Below are 27536 nucleotides of genomic sequence, written 5' to 3'. Positions count from 1 at the left end.
CAACCAATATACCCTTAGGTACCTCAAATGATAACTTAAAAATCTATCCACCAAATATCCAAACTTACCTATTTAATTTACCTAACCAAGTTACCAAAGTTCACTTTAACTCAATTATATACATATATATATCACTTATACTAACATCACAATCATTCCTTAATTTCATACTGATATGTATATGTTGGTTATATAAACAAAATATTATTCTTAATATTTACATAAGCTAAACTTTGACTAAGACCGTACGAAAGCCTATACATGCCATATAAATCATATTTAATGTTTCAAAAACTACCGAGATAAACTGGATAGTGTGACTTGAGTGCTAATCCGTTCGTCCAACCTTCTGAAAATCTACAAAGACATTAAACAATACAAATAAGCTTAATGAAGCTTAGTAAGTTCGACGGGTTAAACAAAAACCTTACCGAACCTATTATAACAATTCAAATAAATAAAATCATTCATGTCAATTCCCTGTCATTCACAACTTCAATTGATAAATACATTCGTATTCAAATCGATACAAAAATAAATAACATGTTTTTCAAATTCATTAAATAAATCACTTTACCAAAATCTTTCTATTCGAAGAACGAATTACGGATAAGAGTACATCGTCAATGGAAGCTCATAAGAGCTGGGCCTCCCGAATACACCAACAAAAGCTCGTAAGAGCTGAACAGAAGCTTGTAAAAGTTACTTCACCCAATTACGCCAAACAAAAAGTAAAACACGAGAGTTCGCAACAAATGTTGAACCCCGGTTTACTTGGGTAAAATGCTGATATCTTCCTCCAATACCATCATACACCAAATCACGAATATACTCAAATCTCGTGTTTCATTCAAATTGAATATCCAAGTCAATAGTATAATTCCAACAATAATTCATTTCCAACAATAGAATAAATGCATAATACCATTCATAAAATTAATACAAATATTAAATTTTAACCGTACGAACTTACCTGGACTAAATTGTAATAATTGTAGAAATTTAGGGACTATTCCGCTATTTTTCCCTTTTCACAGTATCTACAGGATCTTGATCTAAAATATAAAATTATTCACTTATTAGCATATATATTCCATTTCCAATTCATTTTACAATTAATACCCTTTTATTTTTAAATTTACATAATTACCCCAAACTTTTACAATTTTGTAATTTAATCCCTTAATTAGTTAATCTATCAAATTAACTAATTTTCTCAATAAATAATCTATCCAAATATTCTAGGCCTTCATATAGCCCTTAATAAACCCAAAATTTACTATCAAACCCTAATATTTTAACCTTTTCACAATTTAATCCTAAAATAAATATTTAACAAAATTACTTTATAAAATCATCATACAACATAATCAAAGCTCTAAATCCATGTTATTCATAAAAAAATCTAATATTTATCAATAGAAACTTCCAAAATTTATAATAGAATAAAAAACAAAGGTATGGTTTAGTTGGACCTAATTGTAACAACCTCAAAAATATAAAAATTACAAGAAACGGATAAGAATTAAACTCACATGAAGCAAAAAATATGAAGAACCAGCTTAAACTCTCTCTCCTATGGCTGTTTAGGCCGAATTTGAAGAAGAAATGTCTAGAAAACCTTTAAATTCAATTTGTTTGTTTTTTATTTCAAATAAATTACAATTTTGCCATTGAATCATTTTATTTTATTATTTTTCCTCCGCCTCATCTTTTTAATTTTGGTATAATTTTTTCTTAAGTCCTCTCTTATTTATTAATCAAACCATTTAATCACTTAAATATTATAATTAACAAGTTTTGCACTTTTTCAATTTTGTCCTTTTTAATTAATTAACTATCGAAACGTTAAATTTTTCAACGAAACTTTAATACCACCTTAATAACACTCTGTAAATATTTATAAAAATATTTATGGCTCGGTTTATAGAAACGAGGTCCCGATACCTCACTTTCTAAAACCACTTGGCCTAATAAATCATTATAAAACATAAATTACTAATTCAATAACCTTTTAAAAACTATATTTGACTCGTAAATATTAAATAAAAAAATTCACGAGCTTACTTGCCGGATTTGGTGGCCTCGAATCACTATTTCCGACACCACTGAAATATTCAGGCTGTTACATTTACAATCAACTGTTGTTAGAGATTTAGCGTTTGGACAATTAAAATGAAAGTGTTCTTTAACAACAATGACAAAATTGCAAGGATTTTTTTGGGGTGATCAAAATAAAAACCCTAAAAGTTGGGTGACCAATTGGATAGTTTATCCTAAAAGAAAATTAACGCCAATATATTTTAGAAAAAAGGTTTTAATGGTAAAATAGTATGGAACTATATTTCGATTTTAAATTGGCCCTTAACGATTTTTTTGTCTTAAGTAGTCCCTAAAGCAGTTGGAAAATTATAAACTAGCTAGCCCCTTCAAAAATGATAAATTTATGTTAATATATAGTAAAATTACAATTTGGCCCTCCTAAAAGAGAAAAAAATTATGTTTAATCCCTTTAAAAATGATGAAATCATAAATTAATACATGATAAAAAAAACTAAATTCATTTACAATTCAATTTCGAGCCTAGAAATTTTTTGGGTTCACCCTTATTTATTTGATCAATCAGGTTTTTTTAAACTCAAAATATAATATTCTTAAAAAGAATTAACCATGCGACACTTTAGACTAAAGAATGATATCATCATCGTCATCCTCCCGACCATGATTCGATCCAATGCTTCTTGAACAACTTGTTTAGATTGAACATCAACTAGCTGCCTCCATAACTTCATTATCCGAGATGCTTTTTTTATATATATTTTTTATGAACAAAATTTCAATTGCTAATAGAAGCTTTTAGATTTCCTGAAACTCGAAAGCAAATTAAGTTAATCATGCAAGAGATATGTTATGCTCCACCTCAACATAGCACATGGAAAAATATGCGGTAATCAGCATACGACTCTTAGTTGGGAGAGATCCGCGTACAACCCTTAGCAAGAAACTGTCTGTAGCAACCTTTCGTGTAGGACAGTTTTCAAATGACCCCTCGTATGTTCTATCTAAACCAACTTGGAGAGTACCAAAGTTAAACCACCTTATATGACCCTGAGGACAAGAATGTCAGAATAGAACCAACATTACGTTCTATGGCGACAACTAACCTGTAACGGCCTGCTATGCACCCTTATAAGGACCACCAAAGTGTAACCATCTCGTACAACCCTGCGAACAAGAATGTTAGAGAAAAACCAACAATACACTCTATGACGACAATTGACTTGTAACGGCCCTGACATCTGGCCAACATGCACAACTTTGCAGGAAAGGGGTACTCTTATATAAGCTTGAGTGTACGAGGAACCAAGGATAGACTTCCTCTTACTTTGAAAAACCTTACACAACAACCTTGGCAAGCTTCTTCTCCTTCTCCTTAATTCGGCTATCCACCTGTCACATGTAAACTAGTACTCTTATCTATTGTCCTCTCATCCTTGCTGGTTACTCATATCAACAAGGTAGTAAAGCAAAAGAAGCAAAAACGGTGTTTAAGGTCTATACATAGAGATGATAATGGATAATAAAGATTCAAATATTTGTAACCATTTGATGAATCCAAAAAAAATTGGATGCTATTCATCAATGCAGGGTTTAGGGAGGGTTTTGGACAATACCTAATTGGCAAAAAAAAAATTGGATTTTTCAAGCTCTCGAAGAAATTCTAATACAATTTGTCAAGTTAGAGTACATTGTGTGCATTTATAGATTGAATTACAACCACCAAAACTCTTAACATGTAAAGATAAATTTATTGGTGTATTTCTTAATGGGTGAAACTACTTTTCTTTTATATAATATCTATAACTATTTATAATTCTTCCTTAAATTTTTAAATAGGAGGACAAATATAAATGCACTATAGTGTGCTCAAACCTACATTTTTTTATACTGACAATAATACCGAAACCAACTGAATTAAGACTCAATCTACTTCAAACTAAATATAAAAACTTATTAGTGTATTCACTAATATACATATATCATCAAACATTAATTTTATTACAATGCAGCTAGCTCATCCCTAAGATCTAAGGAACAGTGTTGGATCAGGAATAAACCAACGGCAGAGATTTAACTATTAATTGGTCACTTCATCCATTGAGACATTGTCCTTGGCAGAATTTTTATGGATTTTAAGTCTACAGTAAGGGATTAATTTTTCTTGTAATCTTGTCCCAATCTCACAACACTACAAAAAAATGACAACTTATGGTTATAAATAGATCAAGCATAAACACAATAAAATTTCGCCAATTTATATTTGTTGAAACCTCTCACCTTTCTCTAAAAAACTTCAGGGAACGAATTTCACAATTTCCGAACCTGCAGAAACATTATTTTTAGATACCTCTGTGTTTATCGTTTTATTTTTCATTTCTAAATATGTGTCGGAGATAGAAATACACTAACGGGGTAAGAAACTCCTTTTCTATCGAGGAGTCAAACTCATTTTTAAGTGCGATCAATGTTTGCTGCAAAAAAACTCCATGGCTGACCACTGCTATCTCCTTTTCTTTACGTGCCAATAACCTGAAAGATTAGATTATAGTGTTTACAAATCATCTAAGCTAAACCAAATTGTTTATAGGCTAAGTCCAGCTAATTTAAACCTGATCATGTATGACATTAATATTTTACATGGGTGTTAACAGGGAAAAGTTAGTAATTGTGTGATGCGGGTCTAGGTGAATTAACCAAATTTGGAGGCCAAAGCTAAAAATTTGGGGTGAAAAATGGAATTTTTTCATTTAACAAAGAAGATAGAAGGGATTAAATTACCTTTTGGGAGAAACTAAAGCTGCAATTGTATTATTCAACCAAAGTGGGCCAAGGTCCCTACTTTCCCATATTGCTAAAACTTAATTCGGCTAGAAAGTATGTATCAAATTTTGCTAAATTTAGCACTTATTTGTAAATAGTTACTAAGCCTTTTTTTCAACTTACCCATATTATTTTTTATATTTTAAAATACATTATTTTTATTATATAAATAAGTCATGGCTTGTAAAATTAAAATATTTCACCATTAGAGTGAAAAAGATTAATTATGTGGTATATTTAACATGCGGGTTGAGATTTTATCACATGTTTATTTATTTATCTTTTAATTTTAAATAAATTTTAAAGACACATGACAAAATCTCGATGTGCTTATAATGTTAAAAATTTTCATTACCAGATTACTAAATAATTATCCATATAAAAAATTTTAAAAAATTAATATAGTAAAAAATATTTGAGTTCAAGCCTAATCCATATTTTAAGTAAACTTAAATTTCTTCACAAATCTATTTTCGAGCATAATAGTTTTGTCCAAACCATTTCAGATATCAGGCAAAATATTCAGTTTAGACGAATAATCCAACCCTTTAAAGATACATATGTTTTGTGTTTTTAGTGCACACCATTTGATAAACTTGATTCCCTTAGCAGCAACTGATTCATTGCTTTCACGTTCATCAGCTTCCCATAAAATGTCATCTTCACGTTCAATCTGAAACAAAATTATTTTTGAACAGGTTTAAGCTTCCATGTTTACTGTTAATGAAATTCAGAAAATTGATTATATAAAACAATTACCTTATATCTTATTTTTATTCAAATCACATCAAATAATTATATATAAATTTAAAATATAAGTAACATTAAAGTATGAGTAGAGTGCAGGGGAAAAGCAAGTTGTACTTGCCAATGAAAAATCAACTTGAGGGAATCGAGACCGGCACTGGCTGATGGTTCCTCTACTGCGACCCTTGCTCTACGTTGAATTCAACCATACGATTTTGAATTGAATTATAAATGTATTGAAAAGTAACAAAGCCAAGCTTGACCCGACATACCAAACGTTCACGACAAAGTTCGGATGCTATGATCGGTGGGTGATTGAAAATGGGTGTCTTAATCCCATTCTGATAGCCATTCCCTACTGTATTTTCGTCCTTTAGTGGACTACCGAAAATTCCAACTGATGTTTGTAATGTCCTGTAATATTTCAAATCATTAGAAACTTTGTGACGCTAGACACGTAAAATTTGAATCATTTTAATAACAATCAACCAAAACCCAGAACATTGTTGTTTTGAGAGATTGATACCTTGTCAGAGGGGAAGTTACGACTAGTTCAATTCTTTCCAGCAGTCCACTTGCAGAAAGATCTTTCCGTTGCTCACGAACCTGTTAAAACCAGCTAAAATGTCAAAAAAGTTAATGGAAAATTAATATTCCGTTGGCAAAGCTTAGTTCAAGACCTGTTGCCAGCCAAGAGGAGAGAGTTCAGGATCAGCATATTGAATTCTTTTTAATGGATCACGATGCCTCTCTGATTCTAAATTGTGAAGCCCATGTGCATGCCTTATCTGGTAAAAACAACATTTGTTAATATAATTAATGTACATTGTTTTTACTACAAACATGCATGCTTGCTTGATAAATAAAACGAAGAAATTACTACAACATGCATGTTCTTGTTTGATAAATATTGAAGTAAAAAACAGGCAGGAACCAGATGAATAACAAGTTTTTGATTGCTATGATATGGAGCTGTTGCAGTTGTTTCCATTTCTGCAAAAGTGAAAACAAAAAGAGAGAGAGAGGGGGGGGGGGATAGAGAAATATTGATGATCAAACAAGGCAGGGAATGCAGAACTATTTATACTGCCATGAAATTGGCTGTTCATAGTGTTGGCGAAGGCTGAGGTATAGAGATGTTTATGTTTCGGGTTATTTCTAGATTTATGTTAATTAATTTGAACATATATTTTAGATTATTAGTTTAGTGGTTCACTCCGAATCTATCCACAACAGCAAGTGATTTTTTTAAATATAGTGCAAATGTGATGTGGGTATATATTTTATACGTGTGAATATTTAAAATTGATATCAATAAAGGCAATTCCTTTTCATTAAAAAAATTGTTTTGTTCACACGTTGCTTTACCTTAACAGGGAAAAGTGGCAGTATAATCCATCATGACCATTACGTTAGCTATAATTGATATTTTGAGTAGGTTAAATTCTACTATTAGTCACTTTATTTTATGAAAATTATGGATTTAATTCTCATATTTTAATTTGATCATTTTTAGTATTTGTACTTTTTAAATTTTAAAATTTCAGCCTTTGTGAAACGATAACTATTAAATTCATTAAGTTAAGCTATACTATTTCCAAAATCTTATGTGGCAAGCATATTAACAAATGTATATGTCACTTTAGCTTGACATTTTCACATGTTACTCACTAAAATTAATTTAATTATTGGATTAACGATTGTCATTTATATCAAGACTAAAATTTCAAATTGTGAAAAGTATATGGACTAGGAATGATCCAATTGGAGAATATGGACCAATTATACAATTGTACGCATAGTGCAAAACTAGTAATTGAATTTAACTAAATGAATTTAACAACTACTATTTAGGTCTAGACTAAAATTTCAAAATTTGAAAAGTACAGAATTAAAATTGACTAATTTTAAAAGTATAAGGACTAAAATTTATCAAATTATAATACAAAAACTAAATCCATATAACTTTCCCAAATACAAAAACTAATAGCAAAATTTAACCTCTTGAATATGTTAAAACTACATGAGCGCCATATAAATAAATGAATAATTGAATTCTTTTTATAAAGGATAATCAATAGGAGTGGTCCAAAGACCGAACCAGAGAATGAGATAAACACAAGACTTGAACACTAACCTTTATCACTTGTGATTCAGTGGACATCGATGTTGTAAAAATTGAATTAGAGGTCGAATAAGATTTCATATAACTATTTAAATTTTTTAAAAATATGAAAATTAATAAATTTAAAAAATAAAAATATTAAAAAGATATAAAAAAATTTAAGGAAAAGTTATACTAAAATAATACGCATACTTATCATGTCATCAATATGGTAAAATTTTCTTTTTATATTTTTAAAAATTTTCTTTATTATAAAAATGTTTTCAAGATTTTGTAAAAATGAATATAAAGTTTTGTTGGAACATTCACAATTGGTTAAGAAAAATAGAGTGCATAAATCATGGCTGCAATGACCATTGAATATGGCATTGTGATAAACACAACAAAAATAGGGCATGTAAAATTGTTTATATAATTCGATCTCCCCACATTTGTGAATATTAGTTTGTTGAGTAAATTTTACCATCTTTATTCTCAAAACAACAAGTGACTTAAGTCCATCACATTTCGATATGATAATAAACTTATTTTACACTTTCGATGCACTCTCAAATATAAATTCCTCAAAAACCAGATAAGTGCTATAAAAAGTACCTCCTTCTAACTTACAAAAGCCTTTAATATATAGAAATTTAAGACTTGTAAAAATAAAGATAAATTACTTTCGAATCCCTATAAAACAAAGACCAATGTATAGTGGACTATTGGAGATATGTCTTCAATGTCATACAAACCAAGAGATTCAATTGCTTGATACCTTTGAATTTTGATCTGATGAAAAATTGAGAGAATTTTTCCAATTGATTTTTCTCAATCGGTATTTTGCTACCCAATTGGACTTTTCTTACAAGATAGTCTATAGTCCAAACTACTAATTCTTTAACACTGACTAATAAAATACATGTGATAAAACTAGAAAATTCACGTATATAATTCCATGAATATTGACCTGGGTACTCGTTTCTATGTTTTATTTTTAATTTTCTAGCCTTCTCTTAAAAAGACACAGGTGTGGAATCAAAAATGGTGCATTTAATCAAACATTCAAAAAGGTTAGTCTAAATATCCAATCAGTCAATTCAACGATTCAATGGTGAGATTTTGTTTGTAAACCATAACAAGTTGTGAGTGTCCCCCGCGGGCCAAGACCTTCTAAGTCGTCGCAAAGTCTCTACCACGTTATTCGCCTAAAATACAAAAAAAAATTATTTAAATTTTATAAAATTTTAAAATTAGTAATAAAAATTTTACATTTTGGTCTTTCTCAAAAATAGTAAAAAAATTTATTTAAAAATATAAATTATTAAAATAATAAAAATATATAATTTAATTTCGATTTCGTCCTGCACCACGTAATTTTGTTGACAGTGTCAACTTTCTTAATTTCATAGTCCCACTGTCCACATTACATGTGTTTCCTTAACTTTAATGACCTACCTTTCTTTCATTCATTATGATTCACTTTTTCTAATATGATTTTATTCCTGATATTAGAAGAAATGATCATAAAACGATTTGTTTTATTTTATTGGATTAATTATTGTTTTATATTTAGTTTAAATGTTTAATTTGATATTTAAGTTTTTTTTGTTTTGAATTTATACCTGTATTTGATTTCAATGTTAAATTTGATATACTGAGTTAGTTTCAAATTGATACTTGATTTTAAGATTTCTCCTAAGTTTGATTTCAATTTACAATTTCGTACTTGAGTTTTTCCTTTGTCACGATTAAGTACATATGTTTTTTTACTAAAATACACGGGTCACATATTTATTTGACCACATGATGATTAGTTTGGGTACCAAATTAAAAAAAACTCAAATACCAAATTGACATTAAAACCAAACATAGGTACCAAATATATATTAACCCATTTTTATATATAGTTAATGTATATTATTTTGATATTTAAAATTAGATTTCAAAAGTAACTTGAATTCAATAGATTTATTCATTGGTTGTTCATTTTGATTTGTGTTCATAATTTTATACGTTTTAGTTTGCTTTTCAAAATTTTATTGATTAGTCACGTGCATCGCACATAATTTTATGCATTTAATTTTTAATTAATTATTTAAATAATATATTTTTAATTATTGTAATTAGTGCAAACTATAAAATAATATTCTTTATTCAATTATTGAATATAATTGAAATATATTAACTTATTTAATAATTTAAATATTATAATATTACATGTTCAAATCATAATTAAAGCATATGTACAATGTTAATATATATATATATATTGTAGATCAATAATTTTTTAATAATACAAACAATTCAAATCATAATTAGAGCATTTATATTATATTTAATATATAATATAGTTTTGCTCCATATAATTAATGCAAAGTAACATTATCGAAATAATATTTAACAAACATAATTTAAATCTATCAATTATTTTGATAATTCAAATATAATAGTAATAAATATTTCTAACCATCATTAAAATTTTTTACAAAATATAAAAAATGTAAATTAAACTATTGACTATTAAATTTTTACTTTTCCCTTTTTAATAATTAATAAATTGATCATAATGGTTCATCGATAATATATAATTAATACGATGTAATGTATTATATTATATTATATAAATATATTTTTATGTAAAATTTTATATATGAAATATAAAGTTGCTTAGTATATAAATAATTAAAATTTGTAATATGTTTTTTCTTTATTCTTCTTTTATTAATGTAAATATAATCATTTAAATATAATGTAAATTTTTATTATTTATAAAAATTTATTTAATAATAGTCTTTTAATAGAATAAAAATTCTTATTATGAGCATGATAAATTTTATTTATAAATATGATTTTTCTTTTATATTTGATAAGAAAAAAATTTCCGTTCAAAAAAATAATAATAATCGTTATCAAGTAAGACCATAAAAAACCATCTGGCCCAGTCTTTTGATTCTTAAAGTGGAGTATTTGACACTCCAAATTTCTGGTGACTACAGTTGTCTGAAACCAACGAATTATCTAGGATAGGTCATAATCAGGTCGGTCTCAAGCAAGAATTTTTGACTCGAGTTTGGTTTGACTCAAATTTGTTGTTTTACTGTTATTTTTTTTAAATATTGTATAACTTTTGTTTAATTTTGTTACTATTTTAGAGGTATTTACTTGTTAAACTGCAATCATTTTAGTGTAATTTAAGTATAAATGATAAGGATGAGTAAAATTTTCTTGAGTTAATCGAAGTTGATGGATTTTATTTTATCATCTTAATTTGATTTAAATATTTTTAGTCGAGTCAAATGAAATAAAATTTGAGTTAGTCGAATAAATTTGTACAAGTTAAATCAAATTGAAATTTGATTGACAATATGATTAAATTTTAAGTTAGAGCATATAAATTTGAGACCTTATACATTTGAAATAAAATTTTAATAAATTTTGTAAAAGTATTGGAATTTTTATAAATATGTTGAATTTTTAAATATTATTTTGTAATTTTTTAGAGAGACAAATGTGCTCATTTTCAAAATTATTAGGAATTCAATGGATATTTACCGATTTATTATTTAGATTGTTCGATTTCAACTCGACTCGAACTCAAAAAATCAAACTAATTCTTCAAGTTGATTTGAAAAACTGAATAACACGACTAAATCAACTCAAAATTTGAAGAAGAAAAAATTTTACAATTTAAATCAAGTTTTGCGTGCTCTTAACTACAAATGAAAAAAATCATTTATATTTTTTATCAAATTAAAAATAAATAAGTACGTTTGGAAACAAAATTTTGAAATTCAGCGAACACAACTAAGACTTTTGTATTCATTTATGTTAATGAAAAATTTTGTTTAATAAATCATTTAATATCTGATTAATAACATTATTATTGTTTGTGTTTTTATTTTATTTTATTTATTTATAATATATTTATTAATTATTACGTTTGATTTATTTATACGTAAACGTAAGAATTTTAATTATTCACTATCGATAGTAGTGATTAATTCCCTTGTCGCAAATTTTCTTCAAAAAGATAAATGATTGTCATGAAACGTGCTACATGCTTATGAGCGATGATCGAACTCCTAATCATAAAATTAAAGGACAAAATGAAAAAAATACATTTCATTTAAATACAACAATAAAATACATTATTGAATTAATCAAGTTATCAATTTTTTTATTCAATCATTGATTTCAATAGCGAGAGAATTAAAATATCATTAAAATTAGAAAAAAACATAAACATTTTTTTTATAAAAACGAATTAAGTTTATAAATTAACCAATATAAAATGCAAAGTCAATAAACCCAGGAGAAAAAGTCAATCAAACCAAATAATAATAATTTGGGCTCAAAATTGGACTGGGTTCCAATAAATTTGGTGCCAACAACAACAAAAACATGATAGTTTTATGTCATAATTGAATCTGCAAGCCGATCGATTCTTAATTCAATTAGTGAATTGATGTAATATATTTTAATAATATTTTTAATTTGTTTATGTTTAAAGTTTAATAAAACAAATATATATAATTTTTATGTTAAATGAAAATGTAACATTTTCTTATAAAAAGTTTAAAGTAATATGAACAAACTTAAACACGTTTAAATTAACTATTTATAAATATAGACAAATGTGAATAAAGTTAATATTTATATTTTTGGTCGAACTAAATTTAAATAATTATATATAATATAAATACCATACATAAATTCAACTTGGCTCGATTTAAGATTTTATTTTTGCAAAGGATCCTATAAAAACAATTGTTGAGAGAACTTAATTCTAAATTAAATTGCAATTCCATCCTTCATTAAAAACCATAGTTTACTTTGCAAGCTGACAACCCAAGGAAAGCTATAGAGAGGCCCAAAGCTATAAAGTTTGTCATACTTAGGCTTTAATTTGGCGTTTAAACTTAAAGCCCATGTCTCTTCTATTGTGTCCTTGTAATCTTATTAAGAAAACTTAGAAGTTACAATATATTTAATTTATTTTTTAGTACTTAATTTTTTTCCAACCTTTTATATTTGTTTATGATAATTATTTGATAGAATGAGGATGAATTTTTAATTTTATAAACAAGATTAAGAAATCACTACATGCCTTTAATTAATATTTTAAAATAAAAAAATAATGGAATTAAAAATTCACCACCAATTTCAGGGACGAAATCATAAATTTATTTTAGGGGCCTAGATGAAATTATATTTTAAGAAGTTAAAGTATAATTTTATCATTGTATTAACATATTATTTCATAATTTTAAAGGAGTTAAACTGAATTTTACCATTTTGAGGAGTTAAAGTGCAATTTAACCATTATATTAACTCTAAAATTCAAAATTTTTAAGAAGGGCTATTTTTTTTTACCATTTTGGGGCTACCTACTCCATTGATGTCGTCATTGACCAGTTTATCAAACAATAATTCTTATTAATTTTAAGATCTCAAGTTCGAGTCTCACCTAATTTAAATGTATAGATTCTCTCCCAAACTTATTATGGTTAGTTAATTTGGACGAGTTAGTCATTGAATCACTCAATTCAATGCTTGTAAGAATTGATCCTATAGAAGCTATTTTCTAATAGGGATAAATCTCAAAATTATATATGAATTTTGATTTTGTGTAATTTTATAAATGAAATTATGATTTGACCAAATTGTCACAAATTGTTAAAATAATTATTGATATAGCATAATTCTATGTTTATATATTACATACACATATAAAAATAAATTGATATATTTCTTTCTTTAAATGTAAATAGTTGAATCTCAATAAAAGTTTCATGTATAGAATTGCACATTAAATCTAAGTTCATGGATAATTTTGAGATTTATCCCTTTAAATTTTTGTTTTTGAAAATCTCATTATAAATTCCAATCATAGCTGCTCTTTTTGACACAATACCTAGAACTACTTATAACGCCTCCCCAAGTAATAAATAGGAGAATAATGAACTTTAGTGCACTAAAACCCATGTCTTCTTATATTAACAACAATACCTACACAAATCGAGTTAAAACTCAATCAACATTTTAAATATTTTGGTTGGTAAAAAAAAAATTACTTGTAAATATTGTGTCAAAAATTTCAAAAGATGTATCTATTTGTTAGTTGTAATGGTTGAATGTCACCCTTAAATGTTAAAAGAGAAATCTTTACTCAAGGGGATTGGTCGGTCCATGTGGCAACCCAACTGGGTTGGTTCCCTTAAATTAAGCATGTCCTTCAAGAAATAATTGCGTTTCTCTTATGGATTTAAACCATCATTAGATTCCTAATCAATTAACCTTTAGATCTTTCATTTCAACCCCACCTTAGATTTTCTCACTATTTATAATTTTAATTACCCTTAAATCAACCTACCCTTCAAAGATAATCTAAACTATCAACACTATAACTTTAAGCTTATATATACTTGATATTTAGATTTCCCTAGATTTTCTAGTATAATTCATACATCTACTTTTAATTTTAATAATCAAGTCTGATTTAAATATCAAAATTATATATAGACTTTGATTCAATGTGTACATGAATTTTGATTTTGATTCAGTTGTACACAATGAATGAAATAAATACATCAATTTATTTTTATATTGGATAAATATAAATATCTGTGTATGTAATATGTAAACATAAAATGATGTTTTATTGATAATGGTGTTAGTAGTTTATGAAAACTGAATCAAATTAAAATGTCATATTTATAATTGTAGAAAATCAAAGTTTATGCGTAACATTGCACATTGAACCAAAGTTTATGTGTAGGTTGGGGATTTATCCATTTGAAAATTAAGTCTAACGATAACACTGTTAATTGATTTCTATTAAATTTAAATTTGTTATCAATTGAATTTTAATTTTAAACCGGAAATTTAAATATCGAATACCAAATATTCAAATTTAATGAAAGATCATTAACAATGTTATCAAACGGGCTTTCATAATTTTTTTAAATATTGGTCAAAATATATCCTCACGCCTTATACTAAAATGAAGTTTGAGATTTAATTCTTATATTTAAAAGTAATTAAAAATGTTTTAAATTTCTTTTATTCTGATTTAAAAATATTAGTATTTTTCGTCAAAGTTTACACCTATACTGCAATTGTACGAACTTCAATAAACCATTATGAACTCAATAAGTATATCTTATAGTAAGTAAATTTTGACAAGAAATATCAACTATGCTAATAATTAGACCAAGCTTTTAATTCTAAAAACATATTTAAGTTTTTAATCACATGAATTAAATTTCAAGACCGAAAACTTTGACAAATTATCCACTTAAAATTCAAATGAAAACATCATTGTTTAAAAATATAGGCCTACGAGAATTTAGTTTAATGGCAAGATTTAGGCTTTGAACTTTAAAAATTCAAGTTTGAGTTCCACCCATGTAAATAATTTGGAAGTTTTATCCATATTTTAGTTTAGTTTAAATCTTACTATGTGTAGGTTTTATCTAGATTTATTCTATTCTAGATCATAATATTATTCTGGTTTCAATTCGATTATGCTTTATAATGGTTGATTATGGATATAGTTATTTGTAAGTATAATTGTGATTGCATTTGCACTTGTAACTAGGAGAGATGTAGCCCTGGCCTCCTTGGCAAATGGAAAATTACAATTTTAACCACTCTAACAAAAATAATTCAATTTTAAGCCCTTTTTATCTTTTTCATTAAATGAAAAATTCCATTTTTGGTCCTAAAAAAATTCATAATTCAACCTAAGACCTTTTTACACAAAAGCCTTAGCTTTAACCTCTTCCAAAATTTTATAACATTACCTCAACCTCTAGACCACAACATTTCTAGCTTCAACCCTACTTATTCGAAAGAAAGAAATAAAACATTGCATTAAGTTTTAATCGTATTTTGGCTAACAGAAGGAGTAGCAGGTGAGCCCTTTTGTTGACACCCTAAAGATTATAGGTTTAAACCCTGTTGTTATCATCTCTTCCCAAACCAAGGGCAAATATAATCTCCCAAATTGTAAAAAACAACTTTTTGACGGAAAGAACGGAACCAAATCACAAAGGTGAGGCACCATGACCTTGACTTGACAAATATTATATATATAGACAAATAGATAGATATATAGATTGTGTGTCGTTTGATTTTGGTGGGGAAAGTTAGTGACCAAATGGTGGGAAGGGATCTATAGGTTTAACTAAAAAAAATGATGCTTGTAACTCCCAAAGAACAAAACGTTATCTATGGCATTTTTCCAACATATTTGGTGAGACCCCCCAAATCCTATCAGATCTAATTCTCATCATTCCCATAGGTTTTTTCTTTCTTTTTGGTATATTAATGGCAAACATGCCTTCTATCATCTTTGTCAAATGGGAGGGGGATCTAATCTCTCTTTTGTTTCATTCAAAATAGTCGTAAACTAATATATTTTTGTTGACTTGTATACTTTTTCCTTTTTCCTCTATGTTTGACATGAACATAAAGGCAAGAATCTCAATTGTACGATGAAGATATGTTTATATATATATATATTCTTTCTTTAATGGAATATTTCAGCTGGTAATTAATTGTAGTGTGAGCTAGGGCCACTAATGACATGATGAGAGGGATTTGCAATTCTCTATAATCACATGGTAGTATTCATTATTTTGTTTTGACCGAAATAATCAATCGAAATTTAATATGGGTTAAATATAGGGTGTAGGCAAAAATTACTTTTAGGAGATGAAAATTGGATTATAATTTTTTAGATAAATTTATTAATTTTAAGGGACTTAGAAAATAATTATACCATTCTAAGGACCAAGGCCAATACCTTCCTCTTGGGTTCACCCGTTATTAAATATGAAAATTCGGTTTGTTCAATAACTAGGCATAAATCAATTATACACTTGAAACATAAATGTTAGGGTAGAACTATGATTTAAACTTAAATTATTTTTAAAAAATAAACACTTGATTAATAAATTACAATTTGAGATTTAAGCGTATGAATTTCAAAATTACTAAATACAATCTCAAAACATAATTACAAGTTAAAAGGAAATTCAAAGCACAGTAGAGGAGAATGTGCTCACTTTGTGGAACACCAAAAACAATGTATGACTGTAATTCCTCTCTCCAAAGAGGGTCTAAAATTCTAAATTCAATATTATAAAGCAAACCCCATTTGCCAATTTGCTCTCTTGTTTGCTTTCTCGTCTTATTGAGAGAGAGTCATTGAAGAAACAAGACGAAGTGGGTCAAACATTGTGGGTGATTGTGAAGTGAAGGTCCTAGGCTCCTAGTCCAAGGTGGTGTGATGATCAACTAGTTATTAAAATAACTTACTAAAAATCAAATCAAAGCTGTTTTTTTTTATTAATTATTATAATGTGGATGCCATCCGATGATAAAAATATTATAGAAATTTTTATATTAGAAATTAGTTTATTTTTTATCTTTTTTATTTTAAAATAGAAAAATTAGTTTATGTACGTTAGTTCAAAGAGTATATTGATCATTTCTGTTAAAAATTTTATCCACTTGTAGTGTTAAAAACTAGCATGGCTAACAGAATAATTAGATATAATACGTGGCATGCCATGTGCATATCATATTGACATACAATGACTCTTTTTTAACAGTAAAAATGGATAAAATTTTTAATAAAATGATCAATTTACTCTTTGATTTAATGTACAGGGACTAAATTACCAATTTTTTTGGTAGGTGGGGCAAAATGCAATCTGACTTCTAGTACAAAGACCTTCATGGTAATTTTGTCGGTGTGGGATGGAAATAATAGTATGTGATAAAAGTACCATAGAGGCCCTTGTACTAGGAGTCAAATTGTATTTTACCCCCTCTACTCAAAAAATGAGTTAATTAATTTTTGTCTGTTAGATTAAAGATCAGCAAACCGATCCTTTTATTAAAAATTTTATCAAATTGTTTTTTTTTTTACTAAGCCAATCAATTTTATTGATTAAAGACCCTCTAACACAAAAAGAGAATACCATACAAAAGCTACCGATAAAACACCACATAACAAATAATTGATACTTAGCATGCCATGAGTATATCATGTTGACATACAATTAAGGATCAATTTTTAACAAGATGACCAGTTAATATTTGATTTAACATACAAAGACTAATTCACTTATTTTTTAAATAAAAAAATAAAATGTAATACTACTCCATATATTGGCTTCCATAATATTTTTACCAATTATATTAGAATAAGAGAGAAAAATATAAAGGTGGGGGATTTAAGAAAGACAAGAATGTTTCACAAACCATGTGCAGAAAATGCGCCCCACGTGGGCTATGGGCATGCGTGTGGGTCTCTTACAAATTGGTCCTGTTTGGTTTTAATATTCTTTATAGGGGGACCTGTTTTTAGAAGGTTCCAGTTCAATGAAGAAAACACCAATAAGGATAGGATTTCAAGTCCCATACACAAAGGATATTCGAATACAAAATACTAGGAAAATCATATATCTAATATAAATACATATTGCCTTATAAAGCAAAGCAAAGCTTATTGTTCATATTCATAGGGGCCTTTGGTTTTTTTTTCTTTTCCATGTTGCGTTTCGTATCAATGTCTGCATGCAAATAACAATACGAATATTACAGGTTCACTGCATCATTAAAATAATTTGCAAAATGGTGGAATATATATATATATGAGCTTTGCCAGTGCGTATTAGGCAAGCACCTATATAAAACCTTTCATACATATCCACGTGCCTATTGTGTTTATATATGTATGTATATAGCTTTTGATAGTTGAACCAGCAAGGGCTGCAAATTTTAACTTTTGAGTTTTTGATATATATTATGAACCAGGAATCCTCTCCCCTCAAAAGGATAACGCCTGATATAGCTGTTTCAAAATAGTTTGGCTTTTGAGCATGATTCAATCTTCATATGTATTATAATACTTTTTTTTGTCAAATTATGATTTTAGTCCTTTTATTCTGCTCAAAAGTGAGTCTAGTCTCTATAATTGTCACAAATTGATTTAACTACTTTTTATGATGCCATTATTAGCTAGTCCTAACAGTCAAAATCGTAAAAAACAAAGACAAAAGGGGGATTGTAGAAGCACTAGAGATTTTAACAACCATTCTAGCCCTGTCGAAACTGGACCGGTAGCTAAAGCGATCAAATTACAATTTTCGGTTCGACCGATTCAACAATGATTGAATAAAAAAAATTCATAAACCGGTTCAACTAATAGAACCATTGGTTTTTTATACAAATTTCTAGTTTTTTACTTGTTCACAGTGATTTGATTTATATCCAATTGAATCTGTTGAACTATCAATTTCTGATTCGAACAATTGTTCTGATTTAGTTTTGACATCATTGCAAATAGTCAATATTGTTAATTATTTTTAGTTTTAATAAAACACCCTTCCAAGTCCAACACATCACATTGACATGAATTCTTTTTGTGTATGTTTTTAAATTTATGTTAACGTTTTGACTAATATAGTTAACATGATAACTATTTGAATTAACTAATGATATAATAAAAGTAGATGATAACAATAAAAAAAACATAAAATCTAAATCTCAAATTTAAGCATAGTAAAGAGTTCAAATCCGTAACTTAACCCATTTTTTCTTAAAAGGAAATAATTTAATTTATCATGTATTTTGGGTCAGCTTTCTCGAGTCAAGACAAGTTAGAAGAGCCAGGAAACAATTGTATTTGGTTTGGCGTCAACATCCAATATTAAACTGCACTTTTCGTTAATGCAAATTGCGCTGTTAAAGCAAGCGCATATATATGTAAAAGGAGATATATAGTTACAATTGACCTAAAATTGAAGTGATTTTTATATAATTAATATTTCAACGATTTAATTATTATATCTTATATTTCATTTATATATATATCATGCATATTAAATTTAATGTAAATTAATTTTTTAACTTTATTAAATATATCAGATCGTTATAAAAATTTATATATATGACAAGTATAATTATACTAATAAATTTAACAATTGATCGTTAAAATTTTAATCGTATAAATATATATTTAATTTTATACATGTGTAAATAGATCCCTCTCCTATATATATAAAAGTATATTTTTCCATTTAAAGTATTTTGCTTAATTTCCTTAAACTCTCTCCTTCAAGCATTCCATCTGCAGCCGCAACTTCGTCCATGGGACCTACCCCCACCATCTACGACATTTAGCTTTTCCATTTGTGATGCCAGTATCTTAATCAGATTCTTATTTGTAGACCATTACTTACACTTTTAAACACAAAGTCGGGTTGGGTTTTTTTTATCAGTCTAGATTGAATTAATTCGAGTGTGAGTTATTTTAAGTTCGGGTTATTTCGGTAAAAGTATTATGGATGTTTTTGTACTAGGAGTTAAATTATATTTTACCCTTTTTACTGAAAAATAAAACAAATTAGTTCCTGTACATTAGATCAAAGAACAAGTTGGTCATTTCTATTAAAAATTTCATCTATTTCTATTGTTAAAAACTGTTGTAGATGATGAAATAACCAGAAATGTTACATGTGATGTGTCACGCGTGACTCATATTTTCGTACATGGGCTAATTTTTAATAGAATGACTAGTTTACTCTTTGGTCTAATGTACAGAGACTAATATACTTATTTTTTGAGTAGAGATGACAAAATATAATTTAATTATAGTATAAGAGCCTCAATGATACTTTTATCGATCATTTCAGATTTCATCATTAGGATTTGACGAGTAACACTTATATTCAATTCATTATAAGATTAACTCATTTTAAATTTTGATACTTTCAAATTTAAATTAAATAAATTCAAATTGTATTGAATCAGGTTGAGATTCATAGTTAAAGTTTATATAAATTAACTTAAAGTGTTAGATTAGTTTAAATTTTAATTATCAAGGTCAGCTTTAGACAATCTTAAAAATATATATTTATGTGCAGAAGTAACCCTAGGCAACCCTAAAAGGTAATGTTAATCCAGCAAGTTACAACGTGCAATGTATGTATAGGGTGTAAGTAGTGGTACTGCAGAAGATTAACCAAAGGCTGCATTGTGTTGATCAAGTTGTTGAGTTGTTATCATTACTTAAAGAAAAGTAAAAGGAAAAATCAGATCAGAGATTAAGGTTGGGTTTATTTATGTTCAACTGATATGCTGCCGTTGCCTTTATGCTCGTGACTGCCCTTCTATCCTATATGTATATAAATTTTTGGGTAAAATACATCTAAGGTCACTAAACTATTAGTAAATTTGTGTTTTGGTCACTCAATTTTAAAAAGTTATAAAATTGTTACTGAACTACTCGAAAGTCTTTAGCTATTTGAAAATTTTTTTAATCAAGTCATTAGGTTGTTAAGGGTTTTTATTTTAAAAAAAAGTCTGCAAGCGACAATTTCACGATTAGTATAATGGATCAGTACCCTATTAATGAATTAATGGAAGAACATACCTTAGGTCCAAATTGATCTAATAATTAGTGTCAGAGATTGGAGAAGAAAGTTGTTTGGATTTCAATTTGTAGATTCGTAATGTTCAAAATTGTTTCATTGAAAAAAAAACTAAACAGTAGAAGAGAAAGGGAAGGAGAGCTATTGATTGGTACAGGCGGTGCAAATAGAGAAGACCATACATTAATGATTTTAACAACTCAATTATTTAAATGAAAATTTTCAATTAATTTAATGATCATTTTATAACTTACTAATAGTTTAATCACTTTAGATGTACTTTACCTTATATATATTTTTCTCTCATTAGCATGCATGCATGCAAGCATGTATGTATGTATGAAGAAATGGAAATCTAGAAGCAAATCTTCGTAAGTTGTAGTGATATCTATCTTTTACCATTGTAATTATAAAACAATAATCGAAGGGTGTGTAAAATTATTGGTAAATTTTATTTTAGTTAATTAATTATAAAAAGTTATAAATTGATCATTAATGTTATCGATGTTGATTCTTTAGTCACTCATAAAAACTGACTTGGATTGTTCATTTAAAGTCAAATTGTACACAAGGTCTTGTACTATGCACTTTTGGGATTTAGACTTTTTTTATATAGAGTGAAAAAATTGAAAATATGAAAATTAAAGGGATAGAAAAATAAAAATGTGAAAAGCATATTTTTTCCATCAGTGTGTTTGGAAGGAAAGATGAAAAGTTATAAGAAAAAGTAATTTCTTTTCTATCTATTGTTTAGTAAAGTATAAAAACGAAAGGAAAGAAAACAAAACATTTGAAAAATGCATAATATTGATCTAATAAACGCTTCTCTCTCATTTTCTCTCCTCTTATCATTTCAATTTATGCATTAGGATAGAAAATTGTTCTGTCTCCTCTCTTTTTTTCCTTTCGCTTTTCTTTCCTACCAAAAATACTCAAAAATTATTTTTTTTCCACTTTCTCGTTCTCTCATTCCATCGGTCCTTCCACTTTTCCACCCAACCAAGCAAACCCTTAAGGACAAATTGTACAAAAGGTCCCAATACTTGCATTTTTGGGATTTAGGCTTTGCTTGATAAAGTGGAAGAAAATTGAAAAGATGGAAAACTAAAAGGGTAGAAAAATAAAAAATTTCTTTCTATAAATGTGCTTGGTAAGAAATATGAAAATTTTGAAGAAAAAGTTTGCTTAGCACAGTCGAGAAATAAAATGAAAGAAAATAAAACATTTGGAAAAAATGGTTGATTGGAAATCAAATGCTTAGCATAGGAACCTGTTGTACAATTTGACTTAAAATAAATGACCTATGCCTACCTTCCGTTAAAAATTTAACGAATGAGTAGTAAAAAAAAATCAATTTGATCGATTTCGATAAAATTAATGATTAATTTATAGTTTTCATAATTAAAGTAGTAAAATAATAAGGTTGTAGAAATTTATTTCCAAGAAAATAATGGTGATTGGTGATGGGGGGAGAGGGAATGTTGGAGACAAAGTATATATTTTAATTTTTCTTTCATATTCAAAGTGAAGTTTGAAGTGATTATTGGCATCACATAGTGATCCTAAAGAAAGTCAATTTAAGATATTTAATTTTGAAGATGTTTTTTAAGTTATCTGCTAAATTATGTTGGAAATAATGCACAAGGGACCCATGCACATAGCAGATGGGGAAAGGGAAACAATTTGGTGGTCTTCAATTATTATTTTATTTTTTTAACGTTTTAATTCCATTACATAAAAAATTATATGGGTATATATTATAGAAAAGCCTTTTTTTTTTATATACAATACGGATGGTAAAAGGTAACATAGTTCGAACTCGTATCGAATGGATGTCTAATAAGAATTTTAATCATCACTCCATGCAAGTCAAGACAAATAGAAAAATATTTTAGTATACTTTAAACTTTTCTTTTTAACGTCGATATTATTATTCAATTCCTTATTTTGGTGCTACGAGTTAATCAAGTACTAATTCAATTGAAAAATTATCAAAATTTAATATTTTTATTAATTTATATTATTATGAGTGTGTTTTATGTTTTATATAAATAAAATAAAATCTAGAACCTAAAACACTATAAATTAAAATATAATTTGAATTAAAGCTTAATTTAAATTTTCAATCTTATAATAAATATTGTTTTTACATATTTTTACCCACATGATATGACATAATTTAGGATATATAAAATGTTTTTTCCCCCTTTAGATAACAATTATATCATCATTTTCGGTCAAAATTTTTTGGACTGAACTGAACTGATCGATTGGACCAGAAATTGGCCGGAATACTAATTTGGAGAGGGATTTTAAATTGGTTGACTCAAGAACTGATATGGATCAATGTGGTTGAACCGAATTAATACTATTTTTTTTTATTTTTACAAATTTATAATGATTTATTTAATTGAATCGGACAAACCAATTGAATCGATGAGACCAATTCAACTACAAATCTAGTTTTGAAAACCTTATAATTTCATATTTAAACCTTAAGCAAATTTGTTCCTTCACTTTTATATATATATATATATATATATATATATATAACATATCTAAATTAACTATAAAATTGGAGCATTATTTGGAAACTGTTTTCAAGCACAAGGTTTGGAAAATGTAGTAGTTTTAGTAAGTTGGATCAGTTAGAAAGCTATTACTATCAAATGGGGCATCCCCCCACTTAAATTTCAATGTTCCAACCATTCAAGAAGCAATTGAAAACAGTGTTTTACACTTTTAGGACAGCAAAAAGAAGAGAAATAAACTCATGATTTTCTCTAAGTTTGGTAATGAGAGAAACCCTCATAACCATACATGCTCAATGACACAAAATTTTGGACTAAAAACAATCATATATAGTGGGACCAAATTCATACCACTACAAGAAGAATTCATGCTTGATAGGCATTAAAACCTATTTTCTGAACTCCAATTTTCTTGCACATTGCTCAAAATTGGAGATGTGTTGAAGGAGTTGGATTGATTCGGAGTCAAATTCATTTATATTATGTCAATTTCGATTTTAAAATTTTAAAATTATTTTAGGTTTGAATTATTTTTAAATTTAGATTGTTTCGAGATTGAGATAACTTGGATTTACGTCGTTTTGGGTTCGGCCAAGTTTGTCAATCGGGTTTCTAAGGCTGGATCATTTTTTTGGTATAACCACAATTGTCATCACATGTCGTACGATTTGAGTCTAGTCATGCTCGGACCGGGGATAATATTCAAGCAATGTCCTCCTAGCAATATCGAGCTTGAGCTGATTCAAATACCTTGGAAAAAAGTCTACTTCCACTTCTTCCAATCACTTGTTGGTAGGGTACGATCATTTTTAGCTTAGGTCATTTCAAGTTTTATTATTCAAGTTTGACAGTTGGTTGATATCATTTCATGCTACTTGTTCAAATTATTTTATGATCCAGTCATTTCAAAATTGGGTTCAAGTCATTTTCAAATTTAGGTTGAATGAATTTAGGTTGTTTGACTTTGTAAAACTCATGAAATGATCATCGATCACTTGTCATCGTGCATCAAATGACCATATCAATAGTATAACAACATTATGATTATTTTTAATCTAAATCTCATCATGTACGAGCCTTATTTAAATTTATTCTATTATGATTTGTATATATTTTAATTTTTACTCTGTTATTATTTATCTTGAATTAAATTAAATTTTAATTGATTGGACATATATTAAATTTGTACTATAATTGTAAACTCCAAAAGGAAAATAATATGAGAATATTGGCCTTCTATAACCCATCTTCCAAGTTTATCATTAGTCTCTCCTTCAAACATCAATGATTTGCTGCATATATATTGCACCATATACATATAGATAGGAGAGATTCGCTTACACAAATGTAATTTTTTGTAATTTTTATACGATTAATATTTGAATAATTGAACCGTTATATTTTATATTCCATTCATGTAGATAATGCATGTCAAAGTTGACATAAATTAAAATTTTTAACTATTTGTTTTATGTAAAAGTTTTCAACCATTAAATATATATTAATATAAACAATATTTTAAATTGATATGATAAGGATATTGGATAGGTTCTGAATATTACATGCATGACAAGTACAATATATATATATATATGGACCCATTTATATCAGTATGAAACTAAAGTAGTTTCACACCCTTCCATATACTTTTAACAATTTAACCGTTGACTTTATCAAAATATTTGTATTTGTCATGCATATAACTTTTTGAATCGATCCGGTATCTCTATCATATATATATATATAAGAATTTGTGCATATTATGGGGGTGAAGTAAAAATTTGTAAAAGTAAAAGGGGGATGAATGTCAACTTATTTTTTAATCTTTACGCTGCCTCTTTGTCCTCCGTTGATCACGTAGTTATTACACATATTCAGCTCTCTCTTTGAGTGCATGTAAAAATCTAGTGGTCTAATTATGCTTTCAATACCATACTCTTCATACTTTTGAAATTTAGTCCCTCTACTTCTAGTTCTCAGGGATTTAATAATTTGAAGTCCAACTAAGAATACCGTCAAAGGATTTCAATTGAATTCAATTATGTGGTATTTTTTAAATAAAATAATTTGCTCAAGTGGTCAATAATTCAAGTGTGAAAGGTCAAATAAGCAAATAAAAATATTGAATCGAGTTGTAAGGTTCTCTATTTTGAATATAAAGTTGCAAGGTTCTTCAATGCCATTTCAGAGAAGCGAAGTGAAAGTTGGTACTTTTTTATTTTAAAAATGACACGTAATGTAAGCTTTTGATGATATTGTCAACTGAAATTCAATTATCAAATTAAATAGTTGGGAGATTATATTAGTGAAATTGAAAATAGATAGATTAAATTTCAAATGTATATAAAAGTATAGGGACTGAACAGAGAATTATCCCAAAGCTTGTCGTTAACCATCATTCATGGCGATTCCTAATTTAAAACGTAGGTTAAAGTTCAAACCTTAATTTAATGGACATTTAGTTCAAAAAGAATTAAATGAATCAATTGATAACCTAAATACCAACATTTCATTTCAACAGTTAATATAAAGTACGTAATTTTGGGATACCTTTCTCCTTAATTTGTGGGTAATTAATACTAGACAGCGTTAATAACCCCCAAAAATGAAAGTTAAAACTTTTGGACCCAATTGAATACTATTTTTAAGGAGATTAAAGTATTATTTTATCATATATTTATTTATTATTTTATTGTGTTTTAAGGGTTAAACAATTTTTTCATTTTGAGAGTCAAAATGTTATTAATTTATAATTACATCATTTACAAGGGGACTAAACAATAATTTTTCCACTTGAGTAAAATATGTTATAGTTGTTATATTCTTTATAAATTTAGAATTTAGTTCCTCTACTTTTTATATTTTAAAATTTAAGTCTAACTATTAACACTGTTGAAATTATGTGACTTTTTAAGTTAATTTACTACCATCATATTTTATTGAACAACCATCAATTGACACATCCTGACACTAAAGCTCGATCCTCCTCTAAAATACCATTGATCGACCGGTGGCGTTTCAAAAGGAACTAACCGATCCAGAGTAAACCCCTGGACCCTTACCATGTGGTCAACTGCTTTATTAACATCTTCTCGAACCAATCTCAACCGAGTCGCACCTTTAATATGAACTGATTCAACAAGCAAACAATTATCAATCTCAATCTCTACCTCTCAAAATCCCTATCCCAAGCAATCTTGAACTCCTCATACAAAGCTCATGCTTCAATACGAAACATTGAGGCTAACCCTAAATGCATCGAGAAACCAACTAACCAAATTTAACAATTGAATTTTTATTTTGAAACTTGAAAAATAAAATGACTAAATTCTTAAAAATAAAAATACAAAAATAAAATTCTAAATTTGTGAAAGGTATAGAAACCTATAGCATATTTTAACCAAATTAAAATATCATCCAAATTTATAAAAACATATATATAAATATCCAAAACTATCTTAATTCACATTATCCATTTCCATCCCTACTCTGTTTTCAGTTCTTCATCCTCTCTCGTAACCCTAGTCCACGCCCCTCTTAAGCTTTTAACATGTCATTTTCACTACAATAGAGCTCCAGTTAATCAAAATTACCATCCAGTAGTTAAAAAAGAGAGTAAAATACTGGTTGTTGTAGTAATAATGTTACGTAGTAAAAACAAAGAAGTAAACATAAAATCACCCCCCCCCCCAAAAAAAAAAAACAGAGCAATATCTCGTAAAATTACAGCATTTCACTTATCGGAAATTGAACCAATCCGACAAAACCACTAATAAAAAAGTAAACAATTTTATATTTTTACACAAAATCGGTCCTTTACCT

The 27536-nt window shown here is 27.5% G+C and overlaps 1 protein-coding gene across 4 annotated transcripts; it reads right to left on the bottom strand.

Annotated features, from left to right (window-relative positions):
• Nucleotides 1–2498: 2498 nt before the first annotated feature.
• LOC105789613 (phosphoglycerate mutase-like protein 1) lies at nt 2499–6716 on the bottom strand. 4 transcript variants are annotated; one of them, XM_052633755.1, is made up of 10 exons: nt 6515–6690; nt 6309–6416; nt 6155–6234; nt 5901–6042; nt 5750–5818; nt 5466–5554; nt 4471–4590; nt 4339–4383; nt 3386–3450; nt 2499–3225 (listed from the first exon to the last, which is right to left on the bottom strand). In XM_052633755.1, the coding sequence occupies exons 1-10, from the start codon at nt 6617–6619 to the stop codon at nt 3188–3190; spliced, it is 861 nt and encodes a 286-aa protein (XP_052489715.1). In that variant the 5' UTR covers nt 6620–6690; the 3' UTR covers nt 2499–3187. The 4 variants fall into 4 exon arrangements, with proteins under 4 accessions (XP_052489715.1, XP_052489713.1, XP_052489714.1 ...); XM_052633753.1 differs by having other exon boundaries at nt 2499–3450; nt 6515–6716; XM_052633754.1 differs by having other exon boundaries at nt 2499–3450; nt 6563–6688.
• Between the last annotated feature and the right edge of the window lie 20820 nt (nt 6717–27536).

Source organism: Gossypium raimondii, chromosome 7, assembly GCF_025698545.1.
Source record: "Gossypium raimondii isolate GPD5lz chromosome 7, ASM2569854v1, whole genome shotgun sequence".
Taxonomy (NCBI): domain Eukaryota; kingdom Viridiplantae; phylum Streptophyta; class Magnoliopsida; order Malvales; family Malvaceae; genus Gossypium; species Gossypium raimondii.
Note: the sequence above shows the minus strand (reverse complement) of the source record. Positions and strands in the feature narration are given on the sequence as shown.